General features: G+C 32.4%; 1 protein-coding gene across 1 annotated transcript; it reads right to left on the reverse strand.

The window, feature by feature from the left end:
- Positions 1 to 3177: 3177 nt before the first annotated feature.
- Positions 3178 to 11337, reverse strand: LOC139496169 (uncharacterized). The gene is made up of 4 exons (XM_071284635.1): positions 11211 to 11337; positions 6214 to 6374; positions 4808 to 4900; positions 3178 to 3481 (listed from the first exon to the last, which is right to left on the reverse strand). Exons 1-4 carry the CDS (start codon positions 11230 to 11232, stop codon positions 3194 to 3196), a joined length of 564 nt encoding a protein of 187 aa, XP_071140736.1. The 5' UTR covers positions 11233 to 11337; the 3' UTR covers positions 3178 to 3193.
- Between the last annotated feature and the right edge of the window lie 6674 nt (positions 11338 to 18011).

The raw sequence follows: 18011 nt of genomic DNA on the forward strand, positions 1-18011 counted from the left end.
TTGATAATCATTTCAATGCAACTAAAGTGTGAGCAGAGTGTGTATATTATTTTGTAAAGGTCACTGTATATTTCTCGGCTTGAGGTCAATTTGTTTACCTTGTAGCTATTTAGCCGCAGGTGTGAGTTCAAGCGTACACAGGTATAAATGTTGTTATTTGGAAAGGATAAACAGAAAGGGTTAGAAAGAGTATGCTGTCACGATTTTAATACACTAAGAGTTTAATACACGATGAGAATAAAGATACAATAATTAAATTGTGTAAATTAATTGAAAATAAAATTTCAGATTCGTAATTCCGAAAGTGTATAAAAATAAAAGGAAACAATTTTTGATTACTTTCTTGGAGGTAATTGGCGTAAATGAAGTAAAAAATGGTAGTTTTAATCTTTAATAAAAACTAAATGCAATATTACCCAATTTGTTATACCATTGCCAATCTGTTTGATATCATTGACTTTACCGGAATTTTTTAACTTGTATTCAAATCTGGCTGTGTTTAAATTCTTATAAAACTATAGCAATTTTAAAGTTTTTAATTGAAAAAAAAATACAACATACAAAATGCATGATTTTTTTGTTTTAGTTTCTTTTTAACATTTTATTCTTGCATAATTAAATTCATTTGACAATCATTTACACGAACTTTTTATGAAAAGAATACCAATTATCTAAGCTAAGGCATTATTTTTTTTGACAATTTTTTTTTTAAAATTCTATGATAATATTTTGTGCAATGTTGAACATGATAGCCGTCATTAATCCAAATAAGTAATACAGTAGTTGTAATAAAACTTATATCTTAGTCATGCATAACTGATATTGACGAATTTAGAATAGTTTGTCCATACATCGTTGTTCTTGCAACAATCATTATTAGTATACATACATGTAAGTTTCCTGACGTATAAGCGCCACTGAGGATGAGCTCCAGAGAAAGCAAAATAGTAGCGTTTCGTTCGTTTGTTTGTTGGGAAAGGAGAGGAAATGCAACCACTTGTACAGATAAACGACAGAATTACCATACAAGCATTTATAGTCAATACAAACAGAAAGAGTTTCCATCGTTGGACAGGGAATATGAAGGCTTCCAAGAATGAACTAGTGACATGTCTAACTCTGAACAGTTAGAAAACGGACTATCGACATCGACCGCTTGTTCTTGATATTTGAAACTGCATGCATATATACGTATACGTTTATGATTGTGATGAGTTCTTGCGACTGACAAAAACTAAATTCCTTCATGGTTATATCTTGCCATACTTTTATATTGGTTTGTAAGGTGATTACTCAAAATCATTATTTGAAAATCCTGTTTGTGAGATGTAGATTCATTTCAATACAGAAATTTCGTCTATGAATTAAGTTCCACAAGTGTATAACACGGAGAAGCTCTGAGGGTCCATTACTCCCATTTTGTTTGGGTGTGAACCATCGATGTTTACAGCAATATCAAAGAATAAGATGATGATGGTAGAAAGATCTATGGGCGTTATGTGGCAAATAGTACATGCATATCGGACCATGAGTTGTCAATTTGTATGAAAAGATTTCCGATACAACCATATTATAGAGAAGCAAGGTTTAAATGCTATACTCTCGTACTAGTATTACAGGGTTCTTGTCTTGTGGCGTTCACCTTAGACACACATCTTTTTAACGATGTTTAAAAAAACGACAGAACCAATTTAATGTCATATTTCCATATTTTTTTTAAATGTAACTAAAAGTCTTTTATCTGACAAGAATACCCCTATTTAGCGGACAAGTAATTTATTCTTTTTTCTGTTATTGAATACCAAGAGAGAAAATAAATCCCGAAATTAATTTGAAACTTTGATACTCAAAAGTTTGCCAGCAAAATATTCACATCCCTTGGGGATAATTAGTGTTCGTCCAGTGGCATATGTTACAATTGTGATGACGAATTCCTTCCTTTGTTCGAGAACAATCTTATTGAAATATAAATCTGTGATTTTACTATTTCCCGTGACAACTTCAATGAACCAAAGCAAAAGTTATACATCGACCTGTATTTAAATCAAATTGGTTCTCTTCTTCTTCTGGTATACAATAGTCTATCGACATTCGATGATTACCTTCTGTTGGCATACGTGGACTAGTCTATTTACAAAACTTTTACCCCAATTTATTCAAAATATATGTCTTTTTTTCTTATGTTTAATGTATACATGTATATATTTTAAATTGCGCTTTAGTTCCATAACTTTCAACCCAGTCGTATAAACGAATCATCGGCAAGTGCGTACATTTTATAAATCAATATTTCTGGTATGTTCCAATCTGTCCTTCACCATTGACAATGAGTATATATTACATTTTCCCAAATTCACCCTTGGAAAAAATATTTAAATAGATTTTAATTCCATCAAATCTTATTTTTTGGGTATTATTTATATTTTTATGAATAATATTCTTTACACCAGAAATGTTATTTATAAACAAGCGTATGAGTTTAGTAATGACAAGTAAGACAGAGTTGTATATTATACATCTGATAGTTCAAAATGGAAAGTTATAAGTTATCAGCCGTGTACACTGATCAATACATGCAGAAGTGAAACGATGCATGAACTTGCAAGCCCGACAGGAAATCGCTTGAATACCTGGACGTGTCACCTCACACCCCTCCCAATACCTTTGAAAGTAATACCTGTAGCCATGCTGGTGATCAGATGAGGGAAGATTAAAAGTTATTTGAAAAAAGTTTATTACTTTAAAGAATTATGAACAAATTAGATTTTCGAAAACAATTTTTTATGATTTCAACTTTGACTTTTTACCTAATTCCAATATCAACAGTTTAAAAACAAAAGACCGTGGTAATTTAAAAAAAATAAGAATATTTTCCGTATCAACTTGAAGTTAGTAAGTCGGATAAAACAACCGTACGATTGCCAAGATATCGACATGCAATTACGACTACATCGGTTACTGTAGTTTTGTTCCTTTTGGGTTTATAGACATATCGATTTTATTAACCGGGAACGAAGACAAAATGGCTGAACTGATGGAAATGATTCTCTAAATTTAAAATCGATGGTGATCGCTTATCTAGCGGAATAAAACTATAATATCTATGAATTTGAGCATTTTTATGCCTAATGAACATAATATCAATTTTTGATTTTTTTGCGAAGTTTCCCTTTAATATGTAAGTGTCCATATCCTATGTATATTTTGGAGATGTTTTACTTGTAGCTGTTATACATGGACCTTGAGAGTTTGATGTGTTTCCGCGAAATTTGCGCCATGTAACTAACAACATAATGTTGAAAAAATTAATCACTTGTATGAGAATGGTCGCCACAATAAACAACGCCATCAGCGTGTCTTGATGCGCATGTCCACATTCCTTCTTGTGTCCCCCACAGCTGACAGCGCTTCTGATATTTTCAATTGTAGGATACGTCAGAATACCAAATGAAGCACAAGTCAGGCCATAAAAAACTTTCCACTGTAAAAAAATAAAATACACAGCTTCAATAGACGAGTTTATGATATGTTACACTATTGTTTCAGGAAAGGGTGGCGGTTGGTACTTATTAAATTAAATCGTTTAACACCGCTGTACTTGTTTCCACATGTCCTAAGTCAGGACCCTGATGTTCAGTGGTTGTCTTTTGTGAGTGTGGTTCATAAGTGTTTCTCGTTTCTCGTTTATTTTATATAGATTACACCGTTTTTTTCTATTTGTATTGAAACATTATTATTGGTACACCAATCAAAAAAAGTCCCGAAAGACTGAACCTTCAGGAACATATACCTTTTAAGTGAATGTATCCGCTGAGCTGCATTCTTCTGAATGATTTTGTAATATATTTTCTAGCCATTTTAATTGATATTTTATAGTGTGTCGTTTTGTGTTTTAATTTTTACTCTACTGTCTCAAGTTTGAGTGAAGGTTGTCGCCTGTTAAAACGTTTAAACCAGCTGCGTTTTATGCACCTGTATTAATTAGTTAGGAGTTTGTTGTTCAGTGGTTGTCGTTTGTTAGTGTGATTTATAGGTTTTTATAGTTTCACGTTTTAGTATATTGATTGGCAGTTGGTTTTACCATTTCAGTTGTTTAACACTGTTGTTTTAAGAACCTTTTATAGCTTGTTGATCAGTGTGAGTCAAGGTTCCGTGTTGAAGGTCGTACTTTCTTCTATTTATTGTGTAAAGGTTATCAAAGACCCTGATGGTACTGCAGAGAAATATTTTTCTTTATAGATGAATTATTTAATTTTGGATGTATTGCGTCTTCTGATTTGCTGACAGTGTTTTGTCAATCAGCTCATAGATATAATTTTGTTATGTGACCGTGACATCATCAACGATGTTTCATGATTTACACCAGCATAAAACTTAATTTATAATTAAAGTTATAAGGAATGACTGTAATAATTTTTCTGTCTATTCGAAAAAAATAACATAAAAATGTGGTGCACACTTAAAAATAACCAGCGTTGTAGCGGGTTATTTAATGTGCATCAAATGTATGATTAAGTAAACTCATCATAGATACCAGGATTAAATTTTGTATTTACGCCAGACGCACGTTTCCTCTACAAAAGACTCACATGTGACGCTCGAATTCAAAAAGTTAAAAAGGCCAAATAAAATACAAAGTTGAAGTGCATTGAGGACCAAAATTCCAAAAACAAAATATGCCTAATACAGCCAAGTTGATATACTCCTAGGGTGATGTTATTTCTTCACAGACAGAGAAATTATTACAGTTATCCCTAAATTGTGTATGTTTTCAATGATTGACAACTAATTTTCAATAGCCACATACCAGTGTTTTTTGTTTATCTGACTCTTCTTGTGTTGTTAAAGATTCCGTAGCCATGGAATTGGCTATAATTCCCATGCATCCTATAACAATTCCCTAAAATATACAATGGGTTCATGATATATTACTAGGTATATGTATTTCAAGATTAAATGTATTATTGATAATCAAAGAGAAATTATCATATACTTTATTGATTTTTTTAATTCTTCCGGTTGTATAAAAAAAAAGTTAAAGAGTTTGGACAGGGAAAACAAGATTTAAAAATCGTGTATGCAATTTTTTTTCCAGAAAAAAATCATGTTTTTAATCGTTTATTTTATTGAAGCTTTGGGTATTCATGTCCCTTTGTTTATTATTGAAGCTTTAGGTACAAATGTCTTTTCGTTTTAAAACATTGACCCCGATATAGATAGGTGAAGCACCAAGAACAGGGTAGTCTGCACCATCATGTGTCGCTAGAATGACTATAGATTGCACTTTGTAAATACGGCTGTTTCTTAAACCACGCCTCTTTTGGGGAGATCTAGACTATTCAAAGAAAATTAATTTTGTTTACATACTGGTTCCCAGTTATGCTCTCTGTGTTCCATCTCATAGAGACATAACTTGGTAATGTTACCAGTAAATATACATGTGCATATTCTTTACATTGAAATCTATGGTAACCCTTCATTCGAGGTAGGGGTAGTTAAGAAAATTAGTGTTAGTTTAAACTCTGAAAGGTCAGGGCATATAAACGCTGAAAAACAGCCCTATATTGTGATCTTTGAAAAAAATTGTCGTGCATATGAACTTTCAATTCTATGATAAGATTTTTTAGAAACTTCATAGTAAAAGTGGTACAGTTTAAGCCGTAAAAGGAGTTCCTATGGGAAATTGCATTGTCAGTATTTATAGAAATTCAACCTTAAGGTAACAAGTACTTACATAGACCCCGATATAGATAGGTGAGGCACCAATGACAGGGTAGTTTGCACCATCTTGTGTCGCTAGAATGACTAAAGGTAACAAGTACTTACATAGACCCCGATATAGATAGTTGATGCACCACTGACAAGGTAGCCTGCACCATCTTGTGTCGCTAGAATGACTTAAGGATAACAAGTACTTACATAGACTCCTATATAGATAGGTGATGCACCAATGACAGGGTAGTTTGCACCATCTTGTGTCGCTAGAATGACTAAAGGTATCAAGTACTTACATTACATAGACCCTGGTATAGATAGGTGAAGCACCAATGACATGGTAACCTGCACTATCCTGTGTCGCTAGAATGACTTAAGGTGACAAGTACTTACATAGACCCCGATATAGATAAGTAAGGCACCAATGACAGGGTAGTCTGCACCATCTTGTGTCACTATAATTACTAAAGGTTACAAGTACTTACAAAAAGTACTTACATAGACCCCGATATAGATAGGTGAGGCACCAATGACAGGGTAGTTTGCCCCATCTTGTGTCGCTAGAATGACTATTCCTATAATAATCAGGATCGACCCCATGCCACACTGAATAAGCGAAATGATTTTTTGGAACTGTAATCCTTGTCTTTTGCGTGCGACTGAAATTTTTAAAAAATAAATTGATAATACAATATGTATAAAATATGGAGACTCTAAACCGTATAATTCTATTATAGAATGATATTACTGGGAATTAGTTTCATAATTGAAGCGATGTTAATCAAGTGTAACACAAATTTCAGTGGCGGATACAGAGGGTTTTTTTTATAAATGGGGCCCACTGACTGTCTTAGAGAGGGACCGCTCCGGTCATGCTCCAGTGATTCCCTATATAATCAATCAAATTTTTTTCCAGAAAAGGGGGGACCGGGCCCCCTGCAACCCCCCCCCCCCCCCCCTAATCCGCCTATGAATGTATGATTACCAACCCCGACCTATTTGAGATGACTGACTGACTATTTGTTGTCACTAAATCCGGACGTAAAAAGCCAGTATTTTTATTTTAAACTGTGCTATATATTGTATTCAATGGCAGTGCAGTATAAAGACTGATTAATTATTGTTCATCGAAATGTATATATACAGTATATGTACATTATCGGAAAATATGAATTTAATTGTACGAGGAGCTTCAGAAACAGGACAGAAAGCGAGGCGTTGTTTAAATCTAAACCTTTGGCTCTGAATTCTCAGAAATCTACATCGTTTAAACGCGGACCGCAAAGAGGACCCTAAAATGAACTGGTACGACTAACGTCTTTAAGAAATATCCATATGACCACTTGCTTAACATGGAAACAGGTAACAGAATACGTTATTTGTACATTTACAAATAAATCCAAAAAATATTTGTTTACCTGTTATTTGTACAACATTTGCAGAAAAAAGAAAGAAAGTGTGTATTTATCAAAAAATAAAATATATTGTTGACTTCAGTCAAAACAAAATAAGGTTCCTGGATAAATGAGAGGCTTGATAGTGTTTACAGAATATAGAACAATGTGCAAAATTAGTAGGAGAAAAATAGGACTAAATAATACAGAATAGAGAAAAATTGGAGTGCTAAAATATCAAAAATAAGGTCAAAATAAAAAAAAATTGAGGAGATCGGGTGCTGAAATATAAAGTATAGTGAAGAAGGGCCAAAATAAAGAAAGAGAAACGAAAAATGATCTAATAGAGCAAGAATACCCTCTGTCCTGAAAACGACCGGCTAAAATCGCAGTGAATTTCAGTTTGAAAAGTACAAAGATCCAAAAATCTTGCTTGAAATTTTCTAATTTGCGTTTGCGATGTCTTGCGGAAATGTCCGAAGTAAATGTTCATGCCTTCACACAACTGTTAAGGAATATAAACATAGACTTAACTTCGAGATGAATATTTTTTCTGATTGAGTACTATACATGTACCAATAAAACATACTTTAACATTGTATTTGGAACACTCAAATTTTCGCGTATTTTTTCGAAACAACAAAGAGTTTTTTGTTTCGAGTTTGTTACACGGGACAACGATAAGTTTACGTTTTTTCTTATAATCTGTGTCTTCCGACACATAAATACATCATACATTTATTCTGTCTTTTTTATAGTATGAAAATTTGAGACACAATCTTTATATTCATATATAAAATGACACATTTATTTTACAATTTCTCAAAAAGAAAAAAAAAATCCCGTCACAGGTTTTTAAAATAGGCGCTCTGTTTCGTGGTAGTACATGTAGCAATATCTAACGTTGCGTCGCTCTTTGGATAATTGAAGGTGATATAATGGAACAACTTAGGGACGACATAAAAAAGCAATGAAGGATAAAAAAAAATGAATTCAAATAGTTTGGGGTTGGGGGTCAACATTGCTGCAAGTTTTGTTTAATTGACATCAATTATATATATATACGCGTATGGTCGGACCATATGAGTATATACTCGTTTGGTTATAAACGGGCCGGACCATATGAGTATTTGGACCATATAGGTATATTGTTCAATAATATGCATGAGAAAACTTTATAAAGTAACAATGATTGACACGCAATTGTATTATTTACAATTCAAAACCATTAAATATTGATGCCAAAGTTATTTTTCATCGCTAATTGTATTCTTGCACGGATGCGTAGAGTGACATTTACGTCCACACGGTACCATAGCTTTTCTTGGGTCCTGGGTCATTCCGATGTGTCTACGGTGAAAAAGCTCTAGACCTCCAATATCGTAACATGACTGAAGTACATCATATCACCAGAAAACCTTAAAAAATAAACTAGTGTTCTTGCCGGTGACGTCATTCATTTTTTTTTAAACAAAACACGTATAAGTATAAAAATATTATGAATATTGCACTGCTAATGCTAATTATATTAAGTTTCAAAAGTATACAATTTATTAGACTCTTTATCCTGTCGACCTTTACGTCAGGTTATAGTAAAACAGTTGACATCTTGTGTAACAATTCATTAAGATATTTTTGGAAGTTATCTTCCCAGGTCGACATATTGCCATTAACTCGTAATAACATATCGGTAATGAAAAAAAATGTGTTTATTATAGTTTTGACTAGTGATGAAATTTACTGTGTGAAACTGCTTATTTTAATTTGTTAATCTTGTTATTACTATTTTTTAATGAAAAAATGACCTTTGGTAGTGTCTTTTTAACGACGTGACAACTAGAAGGGTTATATTTAAAGAGGTAAGCATAAATGTACCTCTTAATTACCCCGACCATACGCGTATGGTCGGACCATATGAGTATTTACCCATATGGTCATGACCATACGCGTATGGTCCAAATACTCATATGGTCCGGAACATATATATATCTTTATTGGTCGATCAATTTTTCCCAAAAAAAGTTGAGAGGCGGGTCCTAGGGGGTCAGTGAAAAAACTATGTGAATTACGGCTTACAATGGTTTGTCTGTTAAAAACCTCGATATCAGACAATAATTAATTCTGTACAAATGAACATTATTTCCTTAGTTCAGCAAATACACCAGCGGATAAAGGGATAGTATGTGGCATGTCAGATAGTGCAAATTAAGATTAAGGGGACTCGCGGATCTAAATCAAATTTGTTATTTAAGGTGGTATGGGGGTCTAAAATAAAAATGATAGAATTTGTTCATACTTTGCCAAAACGTTGTATATATTGATACATGTTGAAAAATATAATAAAAATGATAGGTCACCGCGCATTTTCTCAAGCTACAGGACGGGACAAAATGACACATTGTGTATGGATTATACAGAAAAAAAAAACACCATTTTGTGATTTAATAGAAACTAAACAAAATGATAGAATTGTTAAATACTTCAGGAAAAGATAGCTTTCAGACACTGCTTTGAGAATATCAAAAGAAAAGATAGGGTCACCGTACGTTTTTTCCGGCTAAAATACAAAATAGAAAAATTCCATACAGAATCCTTCAGAAAATGCACTTTTTTAGAGTTACCTCCCCTTAAAATGACAATTTAAAAAAAAAATAAAAACAACCAAAAATAATTAACATTTGCAAAAATATCTATATTTAGAAGTTATATTCTTATAAATTGGTACTTTTAAATGAAAATGTACATTAAACATCTGCATTCCTGCATCAAATTTTGCTAACTTGATGGAAAATCTGGACCTTTGATTCTCTGTTTTTTACAATCCAAGATGGAGGAAGACACCCATACCACCTTAAGATAGGATTTCTCTATATTTTTCTATAAACGAACTTTATCGTATACTTAATAGAAAAATGAAATAAGAAAATGGGGTCACCGTTCATTTGCGCTCACAATCTGCCTTCGAAAGCATACATTTTTATTAATGTCCTTTTTTTCTGTTGAACTAAAAGGAGAAATAGCGGTAATATCGAAAAACAAAACAACAAGATTACAGAAATCGCTTAAATTTTACAATTATTTACTTTATGTAGTTTATTCGAAAACAACAATAAAAAATATAGGTCACCGATGAGTTAAAAAAGATTTCAATTTTAATGCTAAAAAATGGCATTTTTGCACCAAAGGGAGATAATTTAGAGCTTTTTCAATGATATCTACATTTTAAAAGTCACCTGGGGCCAACACGAATTGATTTTTTGGAATGGTTTTTGTTCCATAACATAAAGTAACAACTAATAAAGGTAAAAAATAAAAAAAATAATGAAATTATCAAAACCAGCAGTAACTGTTTACAGTTATATTGTCATGACCTCTAGGTCAGTCAGCGCCCTCATTTTTTTTTTAAGTTCTTGATCCGCCACCTTTTTATTATTTATTTAATGTATTTTTATGTAAAGGACATTTGGCAATTCGGAATCGCTTTCTTTCTATTGAAATGTATTGTACGGAGATATGAGGGTGAAGACGAGGGCTTACAGAATAGAGAATAATAAACAAAAAATATAAAGAATGGAGAATAATGGGCAAAATTATAAAGAATAGGGGGGAAAAAACGGCCTATTAATAAAAAAAATTAGCGGATACAGAAATGAAGGACCCCACCCAGACCTTCGTATTAAAAATATATATATATATATAATATGACTGAATAAATAGTCAACGATTAATCTTACAGGGCGATGGATCATGTAATATTATTCTGTACACTACAAAATATAATATATAACAAGTCAGAAAGGGTACAACATCCCCATTAAATAAATCCGAAATATCTAATATTTGTTCATTTTATAGTTATTTAATGGTGATGTTGTACCCTTTCTGACTTGTTATATATAATTACACTTATAATTGCTGTAAATAGTCGAAGGTGTCGATCGTTACAAAAATGACCCAGTAAAAAACCCACTAAAAACAAGATATAAATAAATTCAATAATGCACATAGACATTGGAAATACATAAACAAATGAAAGATAAAAATAGCTCACCGATCTCTATCATTAATTTACATTCTACATGATAATCAGTTTAACATTACCTGCTTCCTCATCGAATCCCATGTTTTTATTTCTTAATTGTGTACTAATCCGACTACACCTGTGCTTGTGTACGATTAAAAGGTTGGCATCTTTTTTAAATACCCAGTTCGTTTCGAAATACTTATTATAATTGGTTTTTATTTATATCTGTATAAGGGGTCGTCTCAAAGTGTATATGTATATATTACGTTATTCTCATATGAAATCGATCCTTTATTTCAGATGAAAAAAGAAGAACTGCATCATTTTCATATGTAAAGGTGAATAGAAATTTGATTTAAAATCACATTTATTTATCAAATTTTGATTTATAAAAAATATTTCGAAGACTGATCCAACATTTTAGATTTCAGCATAATTTAAAGCTGGAGATAGATAATAACCTTACGGAGACAAAAAGCGCCGATTATTTCATATGAAGAAGAATGTCCTGTTCAGTTTCTAAAGATTGGATATCATCCACCCTATCATTCAATTATGTCCCACAAGAACACGAATTTTATAAACCACAAAAATAAAGTTTCGATTGTGTACGGTAACTTATGTATTAATATGTACGACAACTTCAAATTTACATCAACTTCGACCTCTCTCCGCTTTTGCACGGGGTCACTCCAATACGGTATAGACACATACTTTTGATAACGTAACTTTTATATGCGTTGATTTATAATTGTTGAACGACGAATACTGCTTTCTAAAAAGTTGCTAAAACAGGGATATGAATCAATCAAATTAAGGTCACCACTCAAGAAATTTTAAGGTCGCCATTATGAGCTGATTAGGCTAGCGAATATGACAAAAGTGTGTCAGATATATATCTGATATTCTTCCTCAGTCATAATAACCTTCCATCATCACCGAACTGAACAAAGAAATAACACGACGGGTGCCGTATACGGTGCAGGAAATGCTTACCCTTCCGTGGCACCAGATTTCACTACCGTTTTTTACTGAAGTTCGTGTTGTTCCTTACTTATTATTTATAACTGTGAATGTAAGTGTCCTTTGGTTTTGTGAGTTTTTGTTTATACTCCTTGGATTTGATTGTTATTGTCTCATAATATCAGAAGTGCGTAGCACGTTCCAAACTCACCTATGACAGCAAAACTTTGCTCACGTGAATCTCATTTCACACAAATTTCAGTTCAATTTCACGCGAATTTCAGTCAAGTGAATTTATTTTATATGAATTTCAAATAAATCTTTCACCGAAAAAATTTTCATGACAACGTTTTAAAACTAGAGGCTCTCAAGAGCCTGTGTCGCTCACCTGTTACTGTATTTACTGATGTCGGTCATCTTGGTTGGTAGGCGGGGTCATTAGACACTTTTTTTAAATAGATACCCTAGTAATGATTGTGGCCAAGTTTGGTTTAATTTGGCCCATAGTTTTAGAAAAGAAGATTTTTGTACAAGTTACAAAAATGACAGAAAGTTGTTCAATTTTGACTATAAAGGACAATAACTCCTTACGGGGTTCTCTGACAATTTTGGTCATGTGACTTATTTGTAGATCTTACTTTGCTGAACATTATTGCTGTTTACAGTTTATCTCTATCTATAATAGTATTCAAGATAATAACCAAAAACTGCGAAATTTTCTGAAAATTATCAATTTTAGGGCAGCAACCCAACAACAGGTTGTAGGATTCATCTGAAAATTTGTGAGGGGATATATCTTATTCTGATTGACATTTAAATCTTGAAAGATTTGTGACAACGTTGTTGTAGATGTAAAGCAAAAACTGCATTTTACCACTATGTTCTAATTTTAGCCATGTCGGCCATTTTGTTTGGTAGGTGGGGTCATCTTACACATTTTTTAAACTATATACCACAATTATGATGGTGGCCAAGTTAGTTGTAATCTGGCCCAGTAGTTTCAAAGAAGAAAATTTTTGTACAAGTTACAAAAAATGACGAAAAAGTTGTTAAAATTGACTATAAAGGGCAATAACTCCTTAAGGGGTTGACTGACAATTTTGGTCATGTTGACTTATTTGTAGGTCTTATTTTGCTGAACATTGCTGTTTACCGTTTATTTCTATCTATAATAGTATTCAAGATAATAACCAAAAACTGCAAAATTTCCTTAAAATTACCAATTCAGGGGCAGCAACCCAACAACAAGTTGTCCGATTCGTCTGACAATTTCAGGGCAGATAGATCTTGACCTGATCAACAATTTTACCACCGGTCAAAGTTGCTCTAAATGCTTTGGTTTTAAAGATATAAGCCAAAATATACATTTTACCCCTGCGTTCTATTTTTAGCCATGGCGGCCATCTTGGTTTGAAGGCCAGGTCATCGGACACATTTTTTAAACTAGATACCCCAAGGATGATTGTTGTCAAGTTTGGTTAAATTTGACCCAGTAGTTTCAGAGGAGAAGATTTTTGTAAACGTTTACGGACCACGGACGCCAAGTGGTGAGAAAAGCTCACTTGACCTTTCAGGTCAGGTGAGCTAAAATTACAGCATTTAAGCAAATTAAGGTTCACTCAAATAAATTGTACATCTTCATAAATTACTTTGAAATAATTGGCATTGAGCACAACCAAAAAGGTACTCGGGATATGATTTGCATGGTATTCTTCATCTGTGACACTTTTGTTTGCCTACGTAGTTTTTTTGCATCCATACAATTGAATTTATGGTGGTACCTAACAGGGAGATAACTTTATAAAGTCAGCTAAACGTTTTTATTGCGTTGTCTTGTAAAGGGAATATTAATAAAATTAACGGTATCAATTTTCTTGCACCAGATGCGCATTTCGACAATACATGTCTCTTCAGTGATGCTCGTGGCCAAAATATTTGAAATCCAAAGCTTATATAAAATATGAAGAGCTATAATCCAAAAGGTATTAAGCTTCTCAATGATCAAAATTGGTGTTTGTCAAACTGCTATATATAACCCGTGTAATTTTTCTAACAAAACGGTTGGTTCAAAATTTTTGAAATTTTTATATTTTTGTTAAAGGGTCAAAGTAAATACTTTGGCAAAATTTTATGAAAATCAAACGAACCAAATTAATATTAGTGTTTACAAGTGTTGGGTACCACATTAAGATCTAAATGATTTTAGTTTTTAAATAAAAAGTGTTGATGGATAGTATTGGTTAGGTTAAGTTATTGCAACAAAGAAAGGAATATAGATTTGAAATAGGAATACATAGTTAGATGAGGGTACGGAATCGGCCGAGTTGAGACGAATGGAACTTGAACTTAAACTTTAATGTTGTCAGTTGACAAATAAGAACGATATAATGGTTTAACGTATTTTGAGACGACCCCTGTAGTCGATAAATAAACAAGTTGAAAAACTGTGACGGTTACCTTTACAAATAACTGACCATTGCACATCGTCTATGAATCAATACTTGACTAAAATACTATTCTGTCGCTATTAACAACAGGAATATATGTATTATATTAATATATATATTTTATAATAACAATATCGATTTTATATTAAGATGTGTCAGAAAAGGGTTTAATTTCTGTTCTTGTATATTAAGCAAAGATTCATTCTTTAAAAAAAGAAATGCAATCGTTATCCTAAACGCCTGTTTCGTATGAAAGATTAGATAATTGTTAAATAAAAGATAATTAATTTAACCTCATCTTTTGTTGTGAATAACATGTATAAGATGTAGAAAAACTAAGAAGGATTCTTAATAAAACTGCTGTTCAATGTTGGGTATACAATTCTTGCTAAAGAAATAATTTCTCTCTCTCTTTCGATAGATTTATACATTACAAAAACCAGTGTGAAGCCATGCTAAATAGGAGACAAACACTATTCCCATGTGCTTTTTAGAAATTAAAGCTAGCTTCTCAGATAAAGCCGACATGTAAATGTGAAAACACTCTTTGTATTGAAGAAATCTAATGAATTGCTTGTCAAAACTAAGCTAAACTAATTCTGAACTTAAACCGTTTTGGAAAACCAATTACACAGGTTTGTAAGGTTAGATTATTTGCTATCATATTCAAGATAATGCTTGATGTCAATTTAGTTATACCCAAGGCAACACTCTTAAATCTTTTAGATCAGACTGAAACAGTTTGAAACCTCAATATAGACTTAAACCAGTTTATTCAAACACATCTATTTTTTCTTATCCTTTAAGAAGTTAGCTTTTAAATATAACGAAGTGTGTGTGGTGGGTCACACGAATTTTTTGCACTTTTTACGTATAGATGTATACCTGTTATTCTTATGAATTATTAAATTCAATTTATATTTGTGGATATAGACAAAATTCAGAATGGAAATGGAGAATGTGTCAATGATAGAAACAACAAAGAGTAGAAAACAACCGAAGGCCACCAATGGGTCTTCAACACAGCGAGAAAATACCGCACTCGAAGGCGTGCTTCAGCTGATCCCTAATCAAAATAGATATAGGAAGATGTGGTATGAGTGCAAATGAGACAACTCCCCATCTAAGGCACATTTTATAAAAGTAAACCATTATAAGTCGAGGTATGGTCTTCAACGCGGATCATTGGCTCACACCGAAAAGTAAGCTACATAAAGGGGCCCCAAATAATCACTAATGTAAAACCATTCAAACAATAAAAAAAACAACGGTCTAATGTATATAAAAAAAAACCGAGGAACAGTTATGAACCACATCAACGAACGACAACTACTGAACATCACAACATAGAAAGACACACTATTAAATATCAACTGTAATGGCTTAACTCAATCAAAAGACGTAGTAACACAAATTAGCATACATTGAAAAAATAAATTTGATCTATGAAAAAATGTAAATACAAAGTTATGAAAAAAAAAGGGATGAATAATTAAAGTAAAAGTATTATACCGCCGGGAAATGCTAAACAATTTAAAAAAACATCAACTTTGATTACGTCTGTTAAAATCGCATGACATCACCGCACACAAGGGTATAACGATAGAGTTGGGATGTATAAACACCGTACGATAGAGCCAAAGGAACATCGCCATATAAAAAAGGAAAATTAACAATAGGGAATAAATTTTCGAATGGAGTTTCCCTTTAGAAATTGAAATGTCTAAATCTAGAAAAAGACAACTACTGCTGTTTATGTTAGATTTGGTTCAAGTAAGTTCAGTAAATATAGCTCAACATGCAGACTTCTATTACGTTCAGGTATTTCACATCCAATTTTTTATGGAAATATTCTTTATAAAGCACAAAGGTGTCAGTTTTCACCTCAGAAACTTACAAAACCTTTGAATAGACTTATTAAGAAGGGATATAATTACGATACTGTTGTCAAGTCATTAAAGATTGCATATTTTGGCGTTAATATTGAGTCACTGATAAGGTCTTTGCATCGGAACTAAACACATTTATTCTAAAAACAGTTGTTGGCATGACACGGGTCATGTTCTTCTCATATATGTTATGATGGTATGATACTAAACCCCTAACGGGAAGGATTGTGCCTGATGTTCATATGATGAAATCATAATCTTTCAGTCAGTTTAATTGAAGTCTGGAGCTGGCATGTCAGTTAACTGCTAGTAGTCTGTTGTTATTCATGTATTATTGTCATTTTGTTTATTTTCTTTGGTTACATCTTCTGACATCAGACTCGGACTTCTCTTGAACTGAATTTTAATGTGCGTATTGTTATGCGTTTACTTTTCTACATTGGTTAGAGGTATAGGGGGAGGGTTGAGATCTCACAAACATGTTTAACCCCGCCGCATTTTTGCGCCTGTCCCAAGTCAGGAGCTCTGGCCTTTGTTAGTCTTGTATTATTTTAATTTTAGTTTCTTGTGTACAATTTGGAAATTAGTATGGCGTTCATTATCACTGGACTAGTTTATATTTGTTTAGGGGCCAGCTGAAGGACGCCTCCGGGTGCGGGAATTTCTCGCTACATTGAAGACCTGTTGATGACCTTCTGCTGTTGTTTTTTATTTGTTCGGGTTGTTGTCTCTTTGACACATTCCCCATTTCCATTCTCAATTTTTGTTTTCTTTTGGGTAAATTTAGAGAACTCTGGATTATTAACCGAGAAAAATATCAACCAAATGTAACAATGACGTGTCTTTACTGAGTTTGGTCATAAACTGAGATGATTCATAGACACACAGGATTAAATCGGCTATAAAAGGGGCGCCGTAAGTGCCCATAGAAATGCATACGTCTTGTCGATACACTTTATCGCCGAGACCTTAAATATATTTTGTTTTAGGAGAAAATTCATCATTCAATCATATCTTCACATTTCCAGTAAGTCTATCAAACATACTTTCCTTTTTCTTTACAGTAAAAGTATATAAACGAGTAACAGCAAATACATTTTTTTTTAGATTTTTCAAAAGAGTTTTTTATCAAATATGAAAACTTTTTCGCGGTAAGATTGCGTGGAAGTGTAGCGTAGAAAGTAGAACAATCATTAATGTCAACAGAATTAAAAGGACCATCAAAAACAGTTTAACTAAGGTTAGGGGTAGATTGTAAGATCATATATATGGTGTTGAAAAGTAATATTCGTTTGTTATATATGTGTATTATATTAAATATTATATAAAAAAAAACACCTAAAAACTCATTTATTTTAGACATGCTTTTCATATTTCTTAAAAGAGTTCTATATAATTGTAATTTTATGAATTTTTAAGCAATTACTTTATTTTGAATTTTTAAGCAATTACTTTATTTTAAATTCTTAACTTACTTTTATTGGTTTTTAGAATTTATTTTAAAAATATTTTTGAAGTTTTAACTTACTTTTATTGGTACGGATTCAATATCTCCTTAATTTTATCATGCCCATTGTAT

The sequence above is a fragment of the Mytilus edulis genome, chromosome 11, assembly GCF_963676685.1.
Source record: "Mytilus edulis chromosome 11, xbMytEdul2.2, whole genome shotgun sequence".
NCBI lineage: Eukaryota > Metazoa > Mollusca > Bivalvia > Mytilida > Mytilidae > Mytilus > Mytilus edulis.

What these genes read in the sequence shown, in the direction of transcription:
- LOC139496169 (XM_071284635.1), bottom strand. Translation starts at nt 11,232, where the DNA reads ATGGGATTCGATGAGGAAGCAG. An exon ending in CTATCTATATCGGGGTCTAT is followed by an intron (nt 4,901 to 6,213) that starts GTAAGTACTTTT and finishes TGTATATTTTAG; the next exon opens with GGAATTGTTATAGGATGCAT. An exon ending in CAGATAAACAAAAAACACTG is followed by an intron (nt 3,482 to 4,807) that starts GTATGTGGCTAT and finishes ATTTTTTTACAG; the next exon opens with TGGAAAGTTTTTTATGGCCT.